The 18507-nt window shown below is 50.2% G+C and overlaps 1 protein-coding gene across 1 annotated transcript in view; it reads right to left on the bottom strand.

The window, feature by feature from the left end:
- Nucleotides 1–4999: 4999 nt before the first annotated feature.
- The window catches only part of LOC140364286 (5'-AMP-activated protein kinase subunit gamma-2-like), a 59401-nt gene continuing 45893 nt past the window's right edge, over nt 5000–18507 (bottom strand). Inside the window, exons 9-10 of the mRNA XM_072450379.1 lie at nt 5420–5566; nt 5000–5098 (exon numbers count right to left, since the gene is read on the bottom strand). Of these exons, the coding sequence (XP_072306480.1) occupies nt 5000–5098; nt 5420–5566 (246 nt within the window). The remainder of the gene's footprint in view (nt 5099–5419; nt 5567–18507) is intronic.

Genomic DNA, 18507 nt, shown 5'->3' with positions numbered 1-18507 from the left:
ACTAAGTCTAAACCAGGTCTAAACCAGGACTAAAGCAGGACTAAACCAGGACTAAACCAGGTCTAAACCAGGACTAAACCAGGACTAAACCAGGTCTAAACCAGGACTAAACCAGAACTAAACCAGGACTAAACCAGGCCTAAACCAGGACTAAACCAGGACTAAACCAGAACTAAACCAGGTCTAAACCAGGACTAAGTCTAAACCAGGTCTAAACCAGGACTAAACCAGGTCTAAACCAGGACTAAACCAGGACTAAACCAGGACTAAACCAGGACTAAACCAGAACTAAACCAGGTCTAAACCAGGACTAAACCAGGACTAAACCAGGTGTAAACCAAGACTAAACCAGGACTAAACCAGGTCTAAACCAGGACTAAACCAGGACTAAACCAGGACTAAACCAGGCCTAAACCAGGACTAAACCAGGCCTAAACCAGAACTAAACCAGGTCTAAACCAGGACTAAACCAGGACTAAACCAGGCCTAAACCAGGACTAAACCAGAATTAAACCAGGCCTAAACCAGGACTAAACCAGAACTAAACCAGGACTAAATCAGGACTAAACCAGGACTAAACCAGAACTAAACCAGTACTAAACCAGAATTAAACCAGAACTAAACCAGGACTAAACCAGGTCCAAACCAGGACTAAACCAGGTCCAAACCAGGTCTAAACCAGGTCTAAACCAGGACTAAACCAGGACTAAACCAGAACTAAACCAGGACTAAACCAGGTCCAAACCAGGACTAAACCAGGTCTAAACCAGGTCTAAACCAGGTCTAAACCAGGACTAAACCAGGACTAAACCAGGTCTAAACCAGGACTAAACCAGGACTAAACCAGGACTAAACCAGGTCTAAACCAGGACTAAACCAGGACTAAAACAGGACTAAACCAGGTCTAAACCTGGACTAAACCAGGACTAAACCAGGTCTAAACCAGGACTAAATCAGGACTAAACCAGGTCTAAACCAGGACTAAACCAGGACTAAACCAGGACTAAACCAGGTCTAAACCAGGACTAAACCAGGACTAAACCAGGACTAAACCAGGTCTAAACCTGGACTAAACCAGGTCTAAACCTGGACTAAACCAGGACTAAACCAGGACTAAACCAGGTCTAAACCAGAACTAAACCAGGTCTAAACCAGGAATAAACCAGGACTAAACCAGGCCTAAACCAGGACTAAACCAGAACTAAACCAGGACTAAACCAGGACTAAACCAGGACTAAACCAGAACTAAACCAGTACTAAACCAGAATTAAACCAGAACTAAACCAGGACTAAACCAGGTCCAAACCAGGACTAAACCAGGTCCAAACCAGGTCCAAACCAGGTCCAAACCAGGACTAAACCAGGACTAAACCAGGACTAAACCAGGTCTAAACCAGGACTAAACCAGGACTAAACCAGGTCTAAACCAGGACTAAACCAGGACTAAACCAGGTCTAAACCAGGACTAAACCAGGACTAAACCAGGACTAAACCAGGCCTAAACCAGGACTAAACCAGGCCTAAACCAGGACTAAACCAGAACTAAACCAGGTCTAAACCAGGACTAAACCAGGCCTAAACCAGGACTAAACCAGGACTAAACCAGGTCTAAACCAGGACTAAACCAGGACTAAACCAGAACTAAACCAGGACTAAACCAGGTCTAAACCAGGTCTGAACCAGGACTAAACCAGGTCCAAACCAGGTCTAAACCAGGACTAAACCAGGACTAAACCAGGTCTAAACCAGGACTAAACCAGGACTAAACCAGGACTAAACCAGGTCTAAACCAGGTCTAAACCAGGACTAAACCAGGACTAAACCAGGTCTAAACCAGGACTAAACCAGGACTAAACCAGGTCTAAACCAGGACTAAACCAGGTCTAAACCAGGACTAAACCAGGACTAAACCAGGTCTAAACCAGGTCTAAACCAGGACTAAACCAGGACTAAACCAGGTCTAAACCAGGACTAAACCAGGACTAAACCAGGACTAAACCAGGAATAAACCAGGTCTAAACCAGGACTAAACCAGGACTAAACCAGGACTAAACCAGGACTAAATCAGGACTAAACCAGGAATAAACCAGGTCTAAACCAGGAATAAACCAGGACTAAACCAGGACTAAACCAGGACTAAACCAGGTCTAAACCAGGAATAAACCAGGACTAAACCAGGAATAAACCAGGTCTAAACCAGGACTAAACCAGGACTAAACCAGGTCTAAACCAGGTCTAAACCAGGTCTAAACCAGGACTAAACCAGGACTAAACCAGGACTAAACCAGAACTAAACCAGGACTAAACCAGAACTAAACCAGGACTAAACCAGGACTAAACCAGAACTAAACCAGGACTAAAGCAGGACTAAACCAGGACTAAACCAGGTCTAAACCAGGACTAAAGCAGGACTAAACCAGTACTAAACCAGGACTAAACCAGGACTAAACAAGGACTAAACCAGGTCCAAAACAGAACTAAACCAGGACTAAACCAGGAATAAACTAGAACTAAACCAGGACTAAACCAGGACTAAACCAGGACTAAACCAGGTCTAAACCAGGTCTAAACCAGGACTATACCAGGACTAAACCAGGTCTAAACCAGGACTAAACCAGGACTAAACCAGGACTAAACCAGGTCTAAACCAGGACTAAACCAGGACTAAACCAGGACTAAACCAGGTCTAAACCAGGACTAAACCAGGACTAAACCAGGACTAAACCAGGAATAAACCAGGTCTAAACCAGGACTAAACCAGGACTAAACCAGGACTAAACCAGGTCTAAACCAGGAATAAACCAGGACTAAACCAGGACTAAACCAGGTCTAAACCAGGACTAAACCAGGACTAAACCAGGACTAAACCAGGAATAAACCAGGTCTAAACCAGGACTAAACCAGGACTAAACCAGGTCTAAACCAGGTCTAAACCAGGTCTAAACCAGGACTAAACCAGGTCTAAATCAGGACTAAACCAGGACTAAACCAGGACTAAACCAGGTCTAAACCAGATCTAAACCAGGACTAAACCAGGACTAAACCAGGACTAAATCAGGACTAAATCAGGACTAAACCAGGAATAAACCAGGTCTAAACCAGGAATAAACCAGGACTAAACCAGGACTAAACCAGGACTAAACCAGGAATAAACCAGGTCTAAACCAGGACTAAACCAGGACTAAACCAGGTCTAAACCAGGTCTAAACCAGGTCTAAACCAGGACTAAACCAGGTCTAAACCAGAACTAAACCAGGACTAAACCAGGACTAAACCAGGTCTAAACCAGGACTAAACCAGGTCTAAACAAGAACTAAACCAGGACTAAACCAGGACTAAACCAGAACTAAACCAGGACCAAACCAGGACTAAACCAGGTCTAAACCAGGACTAAACCAGGACTAAACCAGGTCTAAACCAGGTCTAAACCAGGACTAAACCAGGTCTAAACCAGGTCTAAACCAGGACTAAACCAGGACTAAACCAGGACTAAACCAGGACTAAACTAGAACTAAACCAGGACTAAACCAGAACTAAACCAGAACTAAACCAGGACTAAACCAGGTCTAAACCAGGACTAAACCAGGACTAAACCAGGACTAAACCAAGAATAAACCAGGACTAAACCAGGACTAAACTAGAACTAAACCAGGTCTAAACCAGGTCTAAACCAGGACTAAACCAGGACTAAACCAGAACTAAACCAGGACTAAACCAGGTCTAAACCAGAACTAAACTAGGACTAAACCAGGTCTAAACCAGAACTAAACCAGGACTAAACCAGAACTAAACCAGGACTAAACCAGGACTAAACCAGGACTAAACAAGGTCTAAACCAGGACTAAACCAGAACTTAACCAGGACTAAACCAGGACTAAACCACGAATAAACCAGGTCTAAACCAGGACTAAACCAGGACTAAACTAGAACTAAACCAGGACTAAACCAGGACTAAACTAGAACTAAACCAGGACTAAACCAGGTCTAAACTAGAACTAAACCAGGACTAAACCAGAACTAAACCAGAACTAAACCAGAACTAAACCAGGACTAAACCAGGTCTAAACCAGGTCTAAACCAGGTCTAAACCAGGTCTAAACCAGGACTAAACCAGAACTAAACCAGAACTAAACCAGGACTAAACCAGGACTAAACCAGGACTAAACCAGGTCCAAACCAGGACTAAACCACGAATAAACCAGGTCTAAACCAGGACTAAACCAGGACTAAACTAGAACTAAACCAGGACTAAACCAGGACTAAACTAGAACTAAACCAGGACTAAACCAGGACTAAACCAGGACTAAACCAGGACTAAACTAGAACTAAACCAGGACTAAACCAGAACTAAACCAGGACTAAACCAGGTCTAAACCAGGACTAAACCAGGTCTAAACTAGAACTAAACCAGGACTAAACCAGAACTAAACCAGAACTAAACCAGAACTAAACCAGGACTAAACCAGGTCTAAACCAGGTCTAAACCAGGTCTAAACCAGGTCTAAACCTGGACTAAACCAGAACTAAACCAGAACTAAACCAGGACTAAACCAGGACTAAACCAGGACTAAACCAGGTCCAAACCAGGACTAAACCACGAATAAACCAGGTCTAAACCAGGACTAAACCAGGACTAAACTAGAACTAAACCAGGACTAAACCAGGACTAAACTAGAACTAAACCAGGACTAAACCAGGGCTAAACCAGGACTAAACTAGAACTAAACCAGGACTAAACCAGGTCTAAACCAGGACTAAACCAGGTCTAAACCAGGACTAAACCAGGTCTAAACTAGAACTAAACCAGGACTAAACCAGAACTAAACCAGAACTAAACCAGAACTAAACCAGGACTAAACCAGGTCTAAACCAGGTCTAAACCAGGTCTAAACCAGAACTAAACCAGGACTAAACCAGGACTAAACCAGGTCCAAACCAGAACTAAACCAGAACTAAACCAGGTCTAAAGTAAGAGTCCTCAGGTGGTTCTAGACCTGAACTAACCTGCTGGGATGAGGACCAGAGCCTGAAGAATGTCTGAGAGAGAAACGATGCCCACAATTTTGGATTCTTCGTCCACCACCACCAACCTGTGAACCTGAGGGAGAGAACCAGGTCTGAACCAGGTCTAAACCAGGTCTGGACCAGGTCTGAACCAGGTCTAAACCAGGTCTAAACCAGGTCTGGACCAGGTCTGAACCAGGTCTAAACCAGGTCTAAACCAGGTCTAAACCAGGTCTAAACCAGGTCTGGAGCAGGTCTGAACCAGGTCTGAACCAGGTCTAAAGCAGGTCTAAACCAGGTCTGGACCAGGTCTGAACCAGGTCTAAACCAGGTCTGGACCAGGTCTGAACCAGGTCTGAACCAGGTCTGAACCAGGTCTGAACCAGGTCTGAACCAGGTCTGGACCAGGTCTGACCTCGGCCTTCACGATGCGGTCTACGATGGTCTCGAGGGTCTCCAGTCTGTGGCACTTCAGAACTCCTTCAAAATACTGCGAGCGATGCTTCAGCGCCTGAGTCACCGTCACGTCCAGGTTGTTGTACGTCTTCTCCGCCGCCAAGTTCTGCACAAACACTCAAAGTTCAGAACCGTGTGAGGAACCATCTGGACCCTCAGCTCAGATCTGTTCTCCAGAGCGTTCTCCTGATCTGTTCTCCTGAGCGTTCTCCTGAGCCTTCTGCTGAGCCTTTTCCTGATCTGTTCTCCAGAGCATTCTCCAGAGCGTTCTCCTGATCGTTCTCCTGATCTGTCCTCCTGATATTTCTCCTGAGCGTTTTCCAGAGCCTTCTCCTGAGCCTTCTCCTGAGCTTTCTCCTGATCTGTTCTCCAGAGCGTTCTCCTGAGCTTTCTCCTGAGCCTTCTCCTGATCTGTTCTCCTGAGCGTTCTCCTGAGCGTTCTCCAGAGCGTTCTCCTGAGCCTTCTCCTGATCTGTTCTCCTGAGCCTTCTCCTGAGCGTTCTCCTGAGCCTTCTCCTGATCTGTTCTGCTGAGCGTTCTCCTGAGCGTTCTCCTGAGCCTTCTCCTGATCTGTTCTCCTGAGCGTTCTCCTGATCTGTTCTCCAGAGAGAGCTCCTGATCTGTTCTCCTGAGCGTTCTCCAGAGCCTTCTCCTGATCTGTTCTCCTGAGCGTTCTCCTGAGCCTTCTCCTGATCTGTTCTCCAGAGCCTTCTCCTGATCTGTTCTCCTGAGCGTTCTCCTGATCTGTTCTCCTGATCTGTTCTCCAGAGCGTTCTCCTGATCTGTTTTCCTGAGCGTTCACCTGAGCGTTCTCCTGAGCGTTCTCCTGAGCCTTCTTCTGATCTGTTCTCCTGAGCCTTCTCCTGAGCCTTCTCCTGATCTGTTCTCCTGAGCATTCTCCTGAGCCTTCTCCTGATCTGTTCTCCTGAGCATTCTCCTGAGCCTTCTCCTGATCTGTTCTCCTGAGCATTCTCCTGAGCCTTCTCCTGATCTGTTCTCCTGAGCATTCTCCCGAGCCTTCTCCTGATCTTTTCTCCTGAGCGTTCTCCTGAGCGTTCTCCTGAGCCTTCTCCTGATCTTCTCTCCTGAACGTTCTCCTGAGCGTTCTCCACAGCGTTCTCCAGAGAGTTCTCCTGAGCCTTCTCCTGATGTGTTCTCCTGAGCGTTCTCCTGAGCCTTCTCCTGATCTGTTTTCCAGAGTGTTCTCCTGAGCGTTCTCCTGAGCCTTCTCCTGATCTTTTCTCCTGAGCGTTCTCCAGAGCCTTCTCCTGATCTGTTCTCCTGAGCGTTCTCCTGAGCCTTCTCCTGATCTGTTCTTCTGAGCGTTCTCCTATGCGTTCTCCAAAGCGTTCTCCTGAGCCTTCTCCTGATCTGTTCTCCTGAGCGTTCTCCTGATCTGTTCTCCTGATCTGTTCTCCTGAGCGTTCTTCTGAGCGTTCTCCTGAGCCTTCTCCTGATCTGTTCTGAGCATTCTCCTGAGCCTTCTCCTGATCTTTTCTCCTGAGCGTTCTCCTGAGCGTTCTCTAGAGCATTCTCCAGAGCGTTCTCCTGAGCCTTCTCCTGATCTGTTCTCCTGAGCGTTCTCCTGAGCCTACTCCAGATCTGTTCTCCAGAGCGTTCTCCAGAGCGTTCTCCTGAGCTTTCTCCTGATCTGTTCTCCTGAGCGTTCTCCTGAGCCTTCTCCTGATCTGTTCTCCTGAGCGTTCTCCTGAGTCTTCTCCTGATCTGTTTCCAGAGCGTTCTCCTGAGCCTTCTCCTGATCTGTTCTCCAGAGCGTTTTCCTGAGCGTTCTCCTGAGCGTTCTCCTGAGCCGTTCTCCTGATCTGTTCTCCTGATCTGTTCTCCTGAGCCTTCTCCTGATCTGTTTTCCAGAGCGTTCTCCTGAGCCTTCTCCTGATCTGTTCTCCAGAGCGTTCTCCAGAGCGTTATCCAGAGCCTTCTCCTGATCTTTTCTCCTGAGCGTTCTCCAGAGCGTTCTCCTGAGCCTTCTCCTGATCTGTTCTCCAGAGCGTTCTCCTGAGCCTTCCCCTGATCTGTTCTCCAGAGCATTCTCCTGAGCGTTTTCCTGAGCTTTCTCCTGAGCCTTCTCCTGATCTGTTCTCCTGAGCGTTCTCCTGAGCCTTCTCCTGATCTGTTCTCCAGAGCATTCTCCTGAGCGTTTTCCTGAGCTTTCTCCTGAGCCTTCTCCTGATCTCTTCTCCTGAGCGTTCTCCAGAGCGTTCTCCAGAGCGTTCTCCTGAGCCTTCTCCTGATCTGTTCTCCAGAGCGTTCTCCTGAGCGTTCTCCGGAGCCTTCTCCTGATCTGTTCTCCTGAGCGTTCTCCTGAGCCTTCTCCTGATCTGTTCTCCAGAACATTCTCCTGATCTATTCTCCTGATCTGTTTTCCAGAGCATTCTCCAGAGCGTTCTCCTGAGCCTTCTCCTGATCTGTTCTCCAGAGCGTTCTCCTGAGCGTTCTCCGGAGCCTTGTCCTGATCTTTTCTCCTGAGCGTTCTCCTGAGCGTTCTCCAGAGGGTTCTCATGAGCCTTCTCCTGATCTGTTCTCCAGAGCGTTCTCCTGAGCCTTTTTCCTGATCTGTTCTCCTGAGCGTTCTCCTGAGCCTTCTTGTGATCTATTCTCCTGAGCGTTCTCCTGAGCCTTCTCCTGATATTTTCAACAGAGCGTTCTCCTGAGCCTTCTCCTGATCTGTTCTCCAGAGCGTTCTCCTGAGCGTTCTCCTGATCTTTTCTCCTGAGCATTCTCATGAGCGTTCTCCAGAGCGTTCTCCTGAGCGTTCTCCTGAGCCTTCTCCTGATCTGTTCTTCTGAGCGTTCTCCAGAGCGTTCTCCATATCTGTTCTCCTGAGCGTTCTCATGAGCCTTCTCCTGATCATTTCTCCTGAGCCTTCTCCTGATCTGTTCTCCTGAGCGTTCTCCAGAGCGTTCTCCTGATCTGTTCTCCTGAGCGTTCTCCTGAGCCTTCTCCTGATCTGTTCTCCAGAGCGTTCTCCTGAGCCTTCTCCTGATCTGTTCTCCTGAGCGTTCTCCTGAGCCTTCTCCTGATCTGTTCTCCATAGCGTTCTCCAGAGCGTTCTCCTGAGCCTTCTCCTGATCTTTTCTCCTGAGCATTCTCCTGAGCGTTCTCCAGAGCGTTCTCCTGATCTGTTCTCCTGCGCGTTCTCCTGAGCCTTCTGATCTGTTCTCCAGAGCGTTCTCCTTATCTGTTCTCCTGATCTGTTCTCTAGAGCATTCTCCTGAGCATTCTCCAGAGCGTTCTCCTGAGCCTTCTCCTGATCTGTTCTCCTGAGCGTTCTCCTGAGCATTCTCCTGACCTTTTCTCTTGAGCGTTCTCTAGAGCGTTCTCCTGATCTGTTCTCCAGAGCGTTCTCCTGAGCCTTCTCCTGATCTGTTCTCCTGAGCGTTCTCCTGAGCCTTCTCCTGATCTGTTCTCCAGAGCGTTCTCCTGAGCTTTCTCCTGATCTGTTCTCCAGAGCGTTCTCCTGAGCGTTTTCCTGAGCGTTCTCCTGAGCCTTCTCCTGATCTTTTCTCCTGAGCGTTCTCCTGAGCGTTCTCCAGAGCGTTCTCCTGAGCCTTCTCCTGATCTGTTCTCCTGAGCGTTCTCCAGAGCGTTCTCCTGAGCGTTCTCCAGAGCCTTCTCTAGAGCCTTCTCCTGATCTGTTCTCCTGAGCGTTCTCCTGAGCATTCTCCTGATCTGTTCTCCAGAGCGTTCTCCTGATCTGTTCTCCTGATCTGTTCTCCAGAGCGTTCTCCTGAGCCTTCTCCTGATCTGTTCTCCAGAGCGTTCTCCTGAGCTTTCTCCTGATCTGTTCTCCAGAGCGTTCTCCTGAGCGTTTTCCTGAGCGTTCTCCTGAGCCTTCTCCTGATCTTTTCTCCTGAGCGTTCTCCTGAGCGTTCTCCAGAGCGTTATCCTGAGCCTTCTCCTGATCTGTTCTCCAGAGCGTTCTCCTGAGCCTTCCCCTGATCTGTTCTCCTGAGCGTTCTCCTGAGCCTTCTCCTGATCTGTTCTCCTGAGCGTTCTCCTGAGCATTCTCCTGATCTTTTCAACAGAGCGTTCTCCTGAGCCTTCTCCTGATCTGTTCTCCAGATCATTCTCCTGAGCGTTTACCTGAGCTTTCTCCTGAGCCTTCTCCTGATCTCTTCTCCTGAGCGCTCTCCTGAGCGTTCTCCAGAGCGTTCTCCAGAGCGTTCTCCTGAGCCTTCTCCTGATCTGTTCTCCAGAGCGTTCTCCTGAGCTTTCTCCTGATCTGTTCTCCAGAGCGTTCTCCTGAGCGTTTTCCTGAGCGTTCTCCTGTGCCTTCTCCTGAGCGTTCTCCAGAGCGTTCTCCAGAGCGTTCTCCAGAGCGTTCTCCTGATCTGTTCTCCTGAGCGTTCTCCAGAGCGTTCTCCTGAGCGTTCTCCAGAGCCTTCTCTAGAGCCTTCTCCTGATCTGTTCTCCTGAGCGTTCTCCTGAGCATTCTCCTGATCTGTTCTCCAGAGCGTTCTCCTGATCTGTTCTCCTGATCTGTTCTCCAGAGCATTCTCCTGGGCGTTCTCCTGATCTTTTCTCCTGAGCGTTCTAGTGAGCTTTCTCCAGGGCGTTCTCCAGAGCGTTCTCCTGAGCCTTCTCCTGATCTGTTCTCCTGAGCGTTCTCCTGAGCATTCTCCTGATCTTTTCTCCAGAGCGTTCTCCAGAGCGTTATCCTGATCTGTTCTCCTGAGCGTTCTCCTGAGCCTTCTCCTGATCTGTTCTCCAGAGCGTTCTCCTGAGCCGTCTCCTGATCTGTACTCCAGAGCGTTCTCCAGAGCATTCTCCTGAGCCTTCTCCTGCTTTTTTTCTCCTGAGCGTTCTCCAGAGCGTTCTCCTGAGCCTTCTCCTGATCTGTTCTCCAGAGCGTTCTCCTGAGCGTTCTCCAGAGCCTTCTCTAGAGCCTTCTCCTGATTTCTGTTCTCCTGAGCGTTCTCCTGAGCCTTCTCCTGATCTGTTCGCCAGAACATTCTCCTGATCTTTTCTCCTGATCTGTTCTCCAGAGCATTCTCCTGGGCGTTCTCCTGAGCCTTCTCCTGATCTTTTCTCCAGAGCATTCTCATGAGCGTTCTCCAGAGCGTTCTCCTGGGCGTTCTCCAGAGCGTTCTCCTGGGCCTTCTCCTGATCTATTCTCCTGAGCGTTCTCCAGAGCGTTCTCCAGAGCGTTCTCCTGAGCCTTCTTCTGATCTGTTCTCCTGAGCGTTCTCTAGAGCCTTCTCCTTATCTGTTCTCCAGAGCGTTCTCCTGAGCTTTCTCCTGATCTGTTCTCCTGAGCGTTCTCCTGAGCCTTCTCCTGATCTGTTCTCCAGAGCGTTCTCCTGAGCCTTCTCCTGATCTGTTTTCCTTAGCATTCTCCTGAGCGTTTTCCTGAGCAATCTCCTGAGCCTTCTCCTGATCTTTTCTCCTGAGCGTTCTCCTGAGCGTTCTCCAGAGCGTTCTACAGAGCATTCTCCTGAGCCTTCTCCTGATCTGTTCTCCTGAGCGTTCTCCAGAGCGTTCTCCTGAGCGTTCTCCCGAGCCTTCTCCTGATCTGTTCTCCTGAGCGTTTTCCTGAGCGTTCTCCTGAGCCTTCTCCTGATCTTTTCTCTTGAGCGTTCTCCAGAGCGTTCTCCTGAGCCTTTTCCTGATCTGTTCTCCAGAGAATTCTCCTGAGCGTTCTCCAGAGCGTTCTCCAAAGCGTTCTCCAGAGCATTTTCCTGAGCCTTCTCCTGATCTGTTCTCCAGAGCGTTCTCCTGAGCGTTTTCCTGAGCCTTTTCCTGAGCCTTCTCCTGATCTTTTCTCCTGAGCGTTCTCCAGAGCGTTCTCCTGATCTGTTCTCCAGAGCATTCTCCTGATCTGTTCTCCTGATCTGTTCTCTAGAGCATTCTTCGGGCGTTCTCCAGAGCCTTCTCCTGAGCCTTCTCCTGATCTTTTCTCCAGAGCTTTCTCCAGAGCGTTCTCCAGAGCGTTCTCCTGAGCGTTCTCCTGAGCCTTCTCCTGATCTGTTCTTCTGAGCGTTCTCCAGAGCGTTCTCCATATCTGTTCTCCTGAGCCTTCTCCTGATCTGTTCTCCAGAGCTTTCTCATGAGCCTTCTCCTGATTTCTGTTCTCCTGAGCGTTCTCCTGATCATTTCTCCTGAGCCTTCAACTGATCTGTTCTCTTGAGCGTTCTCCAGAGCGTTCTCCTGATCTGTTCTCCAGAGCGTTCTCCTGAGCCTTCTCCTGATCTGTTCTCCTGAGCGTTCTCCTAAGCCTTCTCCTGATCTGTTCTCCAGAGCGTTCTCCTGAGCTTTCTCCTGATCTGTTCTCCAGAGCGTTCTCCTGAGCGTTTTCCTGAGCGTTCTCCTGAGCCTTCTCCTGATCTTTTCTCCTGAGCGTTCTCCTGAGCGTTCTCCAGAGCGTTCTCCTGATCTGTTCTCCAGAGCGTTCTCCTGAGCCTTCTCCTGATCTGTTCTCCTGAGCGTTCTCCTAAGCCTTCTCCTGATCTGTTCTCCAGAGCGTTCTCCTGAGCTTTCTCCTGATCTGTTCTCCAGAGCGTTCTCCTGAGCGTTTTCCTGAGCGTTCTCCTGAGCCTTCTCCTGATCTTTTCTCCTAAGGGTTCTCCTGAGCGTTCTCCAGAGCGTTCTCCTGAGCCTTCTCCTGATCTGTTCTCCAGAGCGTTCTCCTGAGCGTTCTCCAGAGCCTTCTCTAGAGCCTTCTCCTGATCTGTTCTCCTGAGCGTTCTCCTGAGCATTCTCCTGATCTGTTCTCCAGAGCGTTCTCCTGATCTGTTCTCCTGATCTGTTCTCCAGAGCATTCTCCTGGGCGTTCTCCTGAGCCTTCTCCTGATCTTTTCTCCTGAGCGTTCTAGTGAGCTTTCTCCAGGGCGTTCTCCAGAGCGTTCTCCTGAGCCTTCTCCTGATCTGTTCTCCCTAGCGTTCTCCTGAGCATTCTCCTGACCTTTTCTACAGAGCGTTCTCCAGAGCGTTCTCCGATTCTGTTCTCCTGAGAGTTCTCCTGAGCCTTCTCCTGATCTGTTCTCCAGAGCGTTCTCCTGAGCCGTCTCCTGATCTGTACTCCAGAGCGTTCTCCTGAGCGTTCTCCTGAACATTCTCCTGAGCCTTCTCCTGATCTTTCCTCCTGAGCGTTCTCCAGAGCGTTCTCCAGAGCATTCTCCTGAGCCTTCTCCTGCTTTTTCTCTCCTGAGCGTTCTCCAGAGTGTTCTCCTGAGCCTTCTCCTGATCTGTTCTCCAGAGCGTTCTCCTGAGCGTTCTCCAGAGCCTTCTCTAGAGCCTTCTCCTGATTTCTGTTCTCCTGAGCGTTCTCCTGAGCCTTCTCCTGATCTGTTCTCCAGAACATTCTCCTGATCTGTTCTCCTGATCTGTTCTCCAGAGCATTCTCCTGGGCGTTCTCCTGAGCCATCTCCTGATCTTTTCTCCAGAGCATTCTCATAAGCGTTCGCCAGAGCGTTCTCCTGGGCCTTCTCCTGATCTATTCTCCTGAGCGTTCTCCAGAGCGTTCTCCAGAGCCTTCTCCTGAGCCTTCTCCTGATCTGTTCTCCTGAGCGTTCTCCTGAGCCTTCTCCTGATCTTTTCTCCTGAGCGTTCTAGTGAGCTTTCTCCAGGGCGTTCTCCAGAGCGTTCTCCTGAGCCTTCTCCTGATCTTTTCTCCTGAGCATTCTCCTGAGCGTTCTCCAGAGCGTTCTCCTGATCTGTTCTCCTGCGCGTTCTCCTGAGCCTTCTGATCTGTTCTCCAGAGCGTTCTCCTTATCTGTTCTCCTGATCTGTTCTCTAGAGCATTCTCCTGAGCATTCTCCAGAGCGTTCTCCTGAGCCTTCTCCTGATCTGTTCTCCTGAGCGTTCTCCTGAGCATTCTCCTGACCTTTTCTCTTGAGCGTTCTCCAGAGCGTTCTCCTGATCTGTTCTCCAGAGCGTTCTCCTGAGCCTTCTCCTGAACTGTTCTCCTAAGCGTTCTCCTGAGCCTTCTCCTGATCTGTTCTCCAGAGCGTTCTCCTGAGCTTTCTCCTGATCTGTTCTCCAGAGCGTTCTCCTGAGCGTTTTCCTGAGCGTTCTCCTGAGCCTTCTCCTGATCTTTTCTCCTGAGCGTTCTCCTGAGCGTTCTCCAGAGCGTTCTCCTGAGCCTTCTCCTGATCTGTTCTCCTGAGCGTTCTCCAGAGCGTTCTCCTGAGCGTTCTCTAGAGCCTTCTCTAGAGCCTTCTCCTGATCTGTTCTCCTGAGCGTTCTCCTGAGCATTCTCCTGATCTGTTCTCCAGAGCGTTCTCCTGATCTGTTCTCCTGATCTGTTCTCCAGAGCGTTCTCCAGAGCGTCCTCCTGATCTGTTCTCCTGAGCCTTCTCCTGATCTTTTCTCCTGAGCGTTCTCCAGAGCGTTATCCTGAGCCTTCTCCTGATCTGTTCTCCAGAGCGTTCTCCTGAGCCTTCCCCTGATCTGTTCTCCTGAGCGTTCTCCTGAGCCTTCTCCTGATCTGTTCTCCTGAGCGTTCTCCTGAGCCTTCTCCTGATCTTTTCAACAGAGCGTTCTCCTGAGCCTTCTCCTGATCTGTTCTCCAGATCATTCTCCTGAGCGTTTACCTGAGCTTTCTCCTGAGCCTTCTCCTGATCTCTTCTCCTGAGCGCTCTCCTGAGCGTTCTCCTGAGCGTTCTCCAGAGCGTTCTCCAGAGCGTTCTCCTGAGCCTTCTCCTGATCTGTTCTCCAGAGCGTTCTCCTGAGCTTTCTCCTGATCTGTTCTCCAGAGCGTTCTCCTGAGCGTTTTCCTGAGCGTTCTCCTGAGCCTTCTCCTGAGCGTTCTCCAGAGCGTTCTCCAGAGCGTTCTCCTGATCTGTTCTCCTGAGCGTTCTCCAGAGCGTTCTCCTGAGCGTTCTCCAGAGCCTTCTCTAGAGCCTTCTCCTGATCTGTTCTCCTGAGCGTTCTCCTGAGCATTCTCCTGATCTGTTCTCCAGAGCGTTCTCCTGATCTGTTCTCCTGATCTGTTCTCCAGAGCATTCTCCTGGGCGTTCTCCTGATCTTTTCTCCTGAGCGTTCTAGTGAGCTTTCTCCAGGGCGTTCTCCAGAGCGTTCTCCTGAGCCTTCTCCTGATCTGTTCTCCTGAGCGTTCTCCTGAGCATTCTCCTGACCTTTTCTCCAGAGCGTTCTCCAGAGCGTTATCCTGATCTGTTCTCCTGAGCGTTCTCCTGAGCCTTCTCCTGATCTGTTCTCCAGAGCGTTCTCCTGAGCGTTCTCCAGAGCCTTCTCTAGAGCCTTCTCCTGATTTCTGTTCTCCTGAGCGTTCTCCTGAGCCTTCTCCTGATCTGTTCGCCAGAACATTCTCCTGATCTTTTCTCCTGATCTGTTCTCCAGAGCATTCTCCTGGGCGTTCTCCTGAGCCTTCTCCTGAGCCTTCTCCTGATCTTTTCTCCAGAGCATTCTCATGAGCGTTCTCCAGAGCGTTCTCCAGAGCGTTCTCCTGGGCGTTCTCCAGAGCGTTCTCCTGGGCCTTCTCCTGATCTATTCTCCTGAGTGTTCTCCAGAGCGTTCTCCAGAGCGTTCTCCTGAGCCTTCTCCTGATCTGTTCTCCTGAGCGTTCTCTAGAGCCTTCTCCTTATCTGTTCTCCAGAGCGTTCTCCTGAGCTTTCTCCTGATCTGTTCTCCTGAGCGTTCTCCTGAGCCTTCTCCTGATCTGTTCTCCAGAGCGTTCTCCTGAGCCTTCTCCTGATCTGTTCTCCTTAGCATTCTCCTGAGCGTTTTCCTGAGCAATCTCCTGAGCCTTCTCCTGATCTTTTCTCCTGAGCGTTCTCCTGAGCGTTCTCCAGAGCGTTCTACAGAGCGTTCTCCTGAGCCTTCTCCTGATCTGTTCTCCTGAGCGTTCTCCAGAGCGTTCTCCTGAGCGTTCTCCCGAGCCTTCTCCTGATCTTTTCTCCTGAGCGTTCTCCTGAGCGTTCTCCAGAGCGTTCTCCTGAGCCTTCTCCTGATCTGTTCTCCTGAGCGTTTTCCTGAGCGTTCTCCTGAGCCTTCTCCTGATCTTTTCTCTTGAGCGTTCTCCAGAGCGTTCTCCTGAGCCTTTTCCTGATCTGTTCTCCAGAGAATTCTCCTGAGCGTTCTCCAGAGCGTTCTCCAAAGCGTTCTCCAGAGCATTTTCCTGAGCCTTCTCCTGATCTGTTCTCCAGAGCGTTCTCCTGAGCGTTTTCCTGAGCCTTTTCCTGAGCCTTGTCCTGATCTTTTCTCCTGAGCGTTCTCCAGAGCGTTCTCCTGATCTGTTCTCCAGAGCATTCTCCTGATCTGTTCTCCTGATCTGTTCTCTAGAGCATTCTTCGGGCGTTCTCCAGAGCCTTCTCCTGAGCCTTCTCCTGATCTTTTCTCCAGAGCGTTCTCCAGAGCGATCTCCTGAGCGTTCTCCTGAGCCTTCTCCTGATCTGTTCTTCTGAGCGTTCTCCAGAGCGTTCTCCATATCTGTTCTCCTGAGCGTTCTCCTGAGCCTTCTCCTGATCTGTTCTCCAGAGCTTTCTCATGAGCCTTCTCCTGATCTGTTCTCCAGAGCGTTCTCCTGAGCGTTTTCCTGAGCCTTCTCTAGAGCCTTCTCCTGATTTCTGTTCTCCTGAGCGTTCTCCTGAGCCTTCTCCTGATCATTTCTCCTGAGCCTTCTCCTGATCTGTTCTCCTGAGCGTTCTCCAGAGCGTTCTCCTGATCTGTTCTCCTGAGCGTTCTCCTGAGCCTTCTCCTGATCTGTTCTCCAGAGCGTTCTCCTGAGCGTTCTCCTGAGCCTTCTCCTGATCTGTTCTCCTGAGCGTTCTCCTGAGCCTTCTCCTGATCTGTTCTCCATAGCGTTCTCCAGAGCGTTCTCCTGAGCCTTCTCCTGATCTTTTCTCCTGAGCATTCTCCTGAGCGTTCTCCAGAGCGTTCTCCTGATCTGTTCTCCTGCGCGTTCTCCTGAGCCTTCTGATCTCTTCTCCAGAGCGTTCTCCTTATCTGTTCTCCTGATCTGTTCTCTAGAGCATTCTCCTGAGCGTTCTCCAGAGCGTTCTCCTGAGCCTTCTCCTGATCTGTTCTCCTGAGCATTCTCCTGACCTTTTCTCTTGAGCGTTCTCCAGAGCGTTCTCCTGATCTGTTCTCCAGAGCGTTCTCCTGAGCCTTCTCCTGATCTGTTCTCCTGAGTGTTCTCCTGAGCCTTCTCCTGATCTGTTCTCCAGAGCGTTCTCCTGAGCTTTCTCCTGATCTGTTCTCCAGAGCGTTCTCCTGAGCGTTTTCCTGAGCGTTCTCCTGAGCCTTCTCCTGATCTTTTCTCCTGAGCGTTCTCCTGAGCGTTCTCCAGAGCGTTCTCCTGAGCCTTCTCCTGATCTGTTCTCCAGAGCGTTCTCCTGAGCGTTCTCCAGAGCCTTCTCTAGAGCCTTCTCCTGATCTGTTTTCCTGAGCGTTCTCCTGAGCATTCTCCTGATCTGTTCCCCAGAGCGTTCTCCTGATCTGTTCTCCTGATCTGTTCTCCAGAGCATTCTCCTGGGCGTTCTCCTGAGCCTTCTCCTGATCTTTTCTCCTGAGCGTTCTAGTGAGCTTTCTCCAGGGCGTTCTCCAGAGCGTTCTCCTGAGCCTTCTCCTGATCTGTTCTCCTGAGCGTTCTCCTGAGCATTCTCCTGACCTTTTCTCCAGAGCGTTCTCCAGAGCGTTCTCCGATTCTGTTCTCCTGAGAGTTCTCCTGAGCCTTCTCCTGATCTGTTCTCCAGAGCGTTCTCCTGAGCCGTCTCCTGATCTGTACTCCAGAGCGTTCTCCTGAGCGTTCTCCTGAACATTCTCCTGAGCCTTCTCCTGATCTTTCCTCCTGAGCGTTCTCCAGAGCGTTCTCCAGAGCATTCTCCTGAGCCTTCTCCTGCTTTTTTTCTCCTGAGCGTTCTCCAGAGCGTTCTCCTGAGCCTTCTCCTGATCTGTTCTCCAGAGCGTTCTCCTGAGCGTTCTCCAGAGCCTTCTCTAGAGCCTTCTCCTGATTTCTGTTCTCCTGAGCGTTCTCCTGAGCCTTCTCCTGATCTGTTCTCCAGAACATTCTCCTGATCTGTTCTCCAGAGCATTCTCCTGGGCGTTCTCCTGAGCCATCTCCTGATCTTTTCTCCAGAGCATTCTCATAAGCGTTCGCCAGAGCGTTCTCCTGGGCCTTCTCCTGATCTATTCTCCTGAGCGTTCTCCAGAGCGTTCTCCAGAGCGTTCTCCTGAGCCTTCTCCTGATCTGTTCTCCTGAGCGTTCTCCTGAGCCTTCTCCTGATCTTTTCTCCTGAGCGTTCTAGTGAGCTTTCTCCAGGGCGTTCTCCAGAGCGTTCTCCTGAGCCTTCTCCTGATCTTTTCTCCTGAGCATTCTCCTGAGCGTTCTCCAGAGCGTTCTCCTGATCTATTCTCCTGCGCGTTCTCCTGAGCCTTCTGATCTGTTCTCCAGAGCGTTCTCCTTATCTGTTCTCCAGATCTGTTCTCTAGAGCATTCTCCTGAGCATTCTCCAGAGCGTTCTCCTGAGCCTTCTCCTGATCTGTTCTCCTGAGTGTTCTCCTGAGCATTCTCCTGACCTTTTCTCTTGAGCGTTCTCCAGAGCGTTCTACTGATCTGTTCTCCAGAGCGTTCTCCTGAGCCTTCTCCTGATCTGTTCTCCTGAGCGTTCTCCTGAGCCTTCTCCTGATCTGTTCTCCAGAGCGTTCTCCTGAGCTTTCTCCTGATCTGTTCTCCAGAGCGTTCTCCTGAGCGTTTTCCTGAGCGTTCTCCTGAGCCTTCTCCTGATCTTTTCTCCTGAGCGTTCTCCAGAGCGTTCTCCTGAGCGTTCTCCAGAGCCTTCTCCTGATCTGTTCTCCTGAGCGTTCTCCTGAGCATTCTCCTGACCTTTTCTCCAGAGCGTTCTCCAGAGCGTTCTCCGATTCTGTTCTCCTGAGAGTTCTCCTGAGCCTTCTCCTGATCTGTTCTCCAGAGCATTCTCCTGAGCCGTCTCCTGATCTGTACTCCAGAGCGTTCTCCTGAGCGTTCTCCTGAACATTCTCCTGAGCCTTCTCCTGATCTTTCCTCCTGAGCGTTCTCCAGAGCGTTCTCCAGAGCATTCTCCTGAGCCTTCTCCTGCTTTTTTTCTCCTG

The sequence above is a fragment of the Eucyclogobius newberryi genome, unplaced genomic scaffold (genome assembly GCF_026437365.1).
Source record: "Eucyclogobius newberryi isolate DKJ021-1_F unplaced genomic scaffold, fEucNew1.0.hap1 SCAF_18, whole genome shotgun sequence".
In the NCBI taxonomy this organism is placed as follows: Eukaryota; Metazoa; Chordata; class Actinopteri; order Gobiiformes; family Gobiidae; genus Eucyclogobius; species Eucyclogobius newberryi.
Note: the sequence above shows the minus strand (reverse complement) of the source record. Positions and strands in the feature narration are given on the sequence as shown.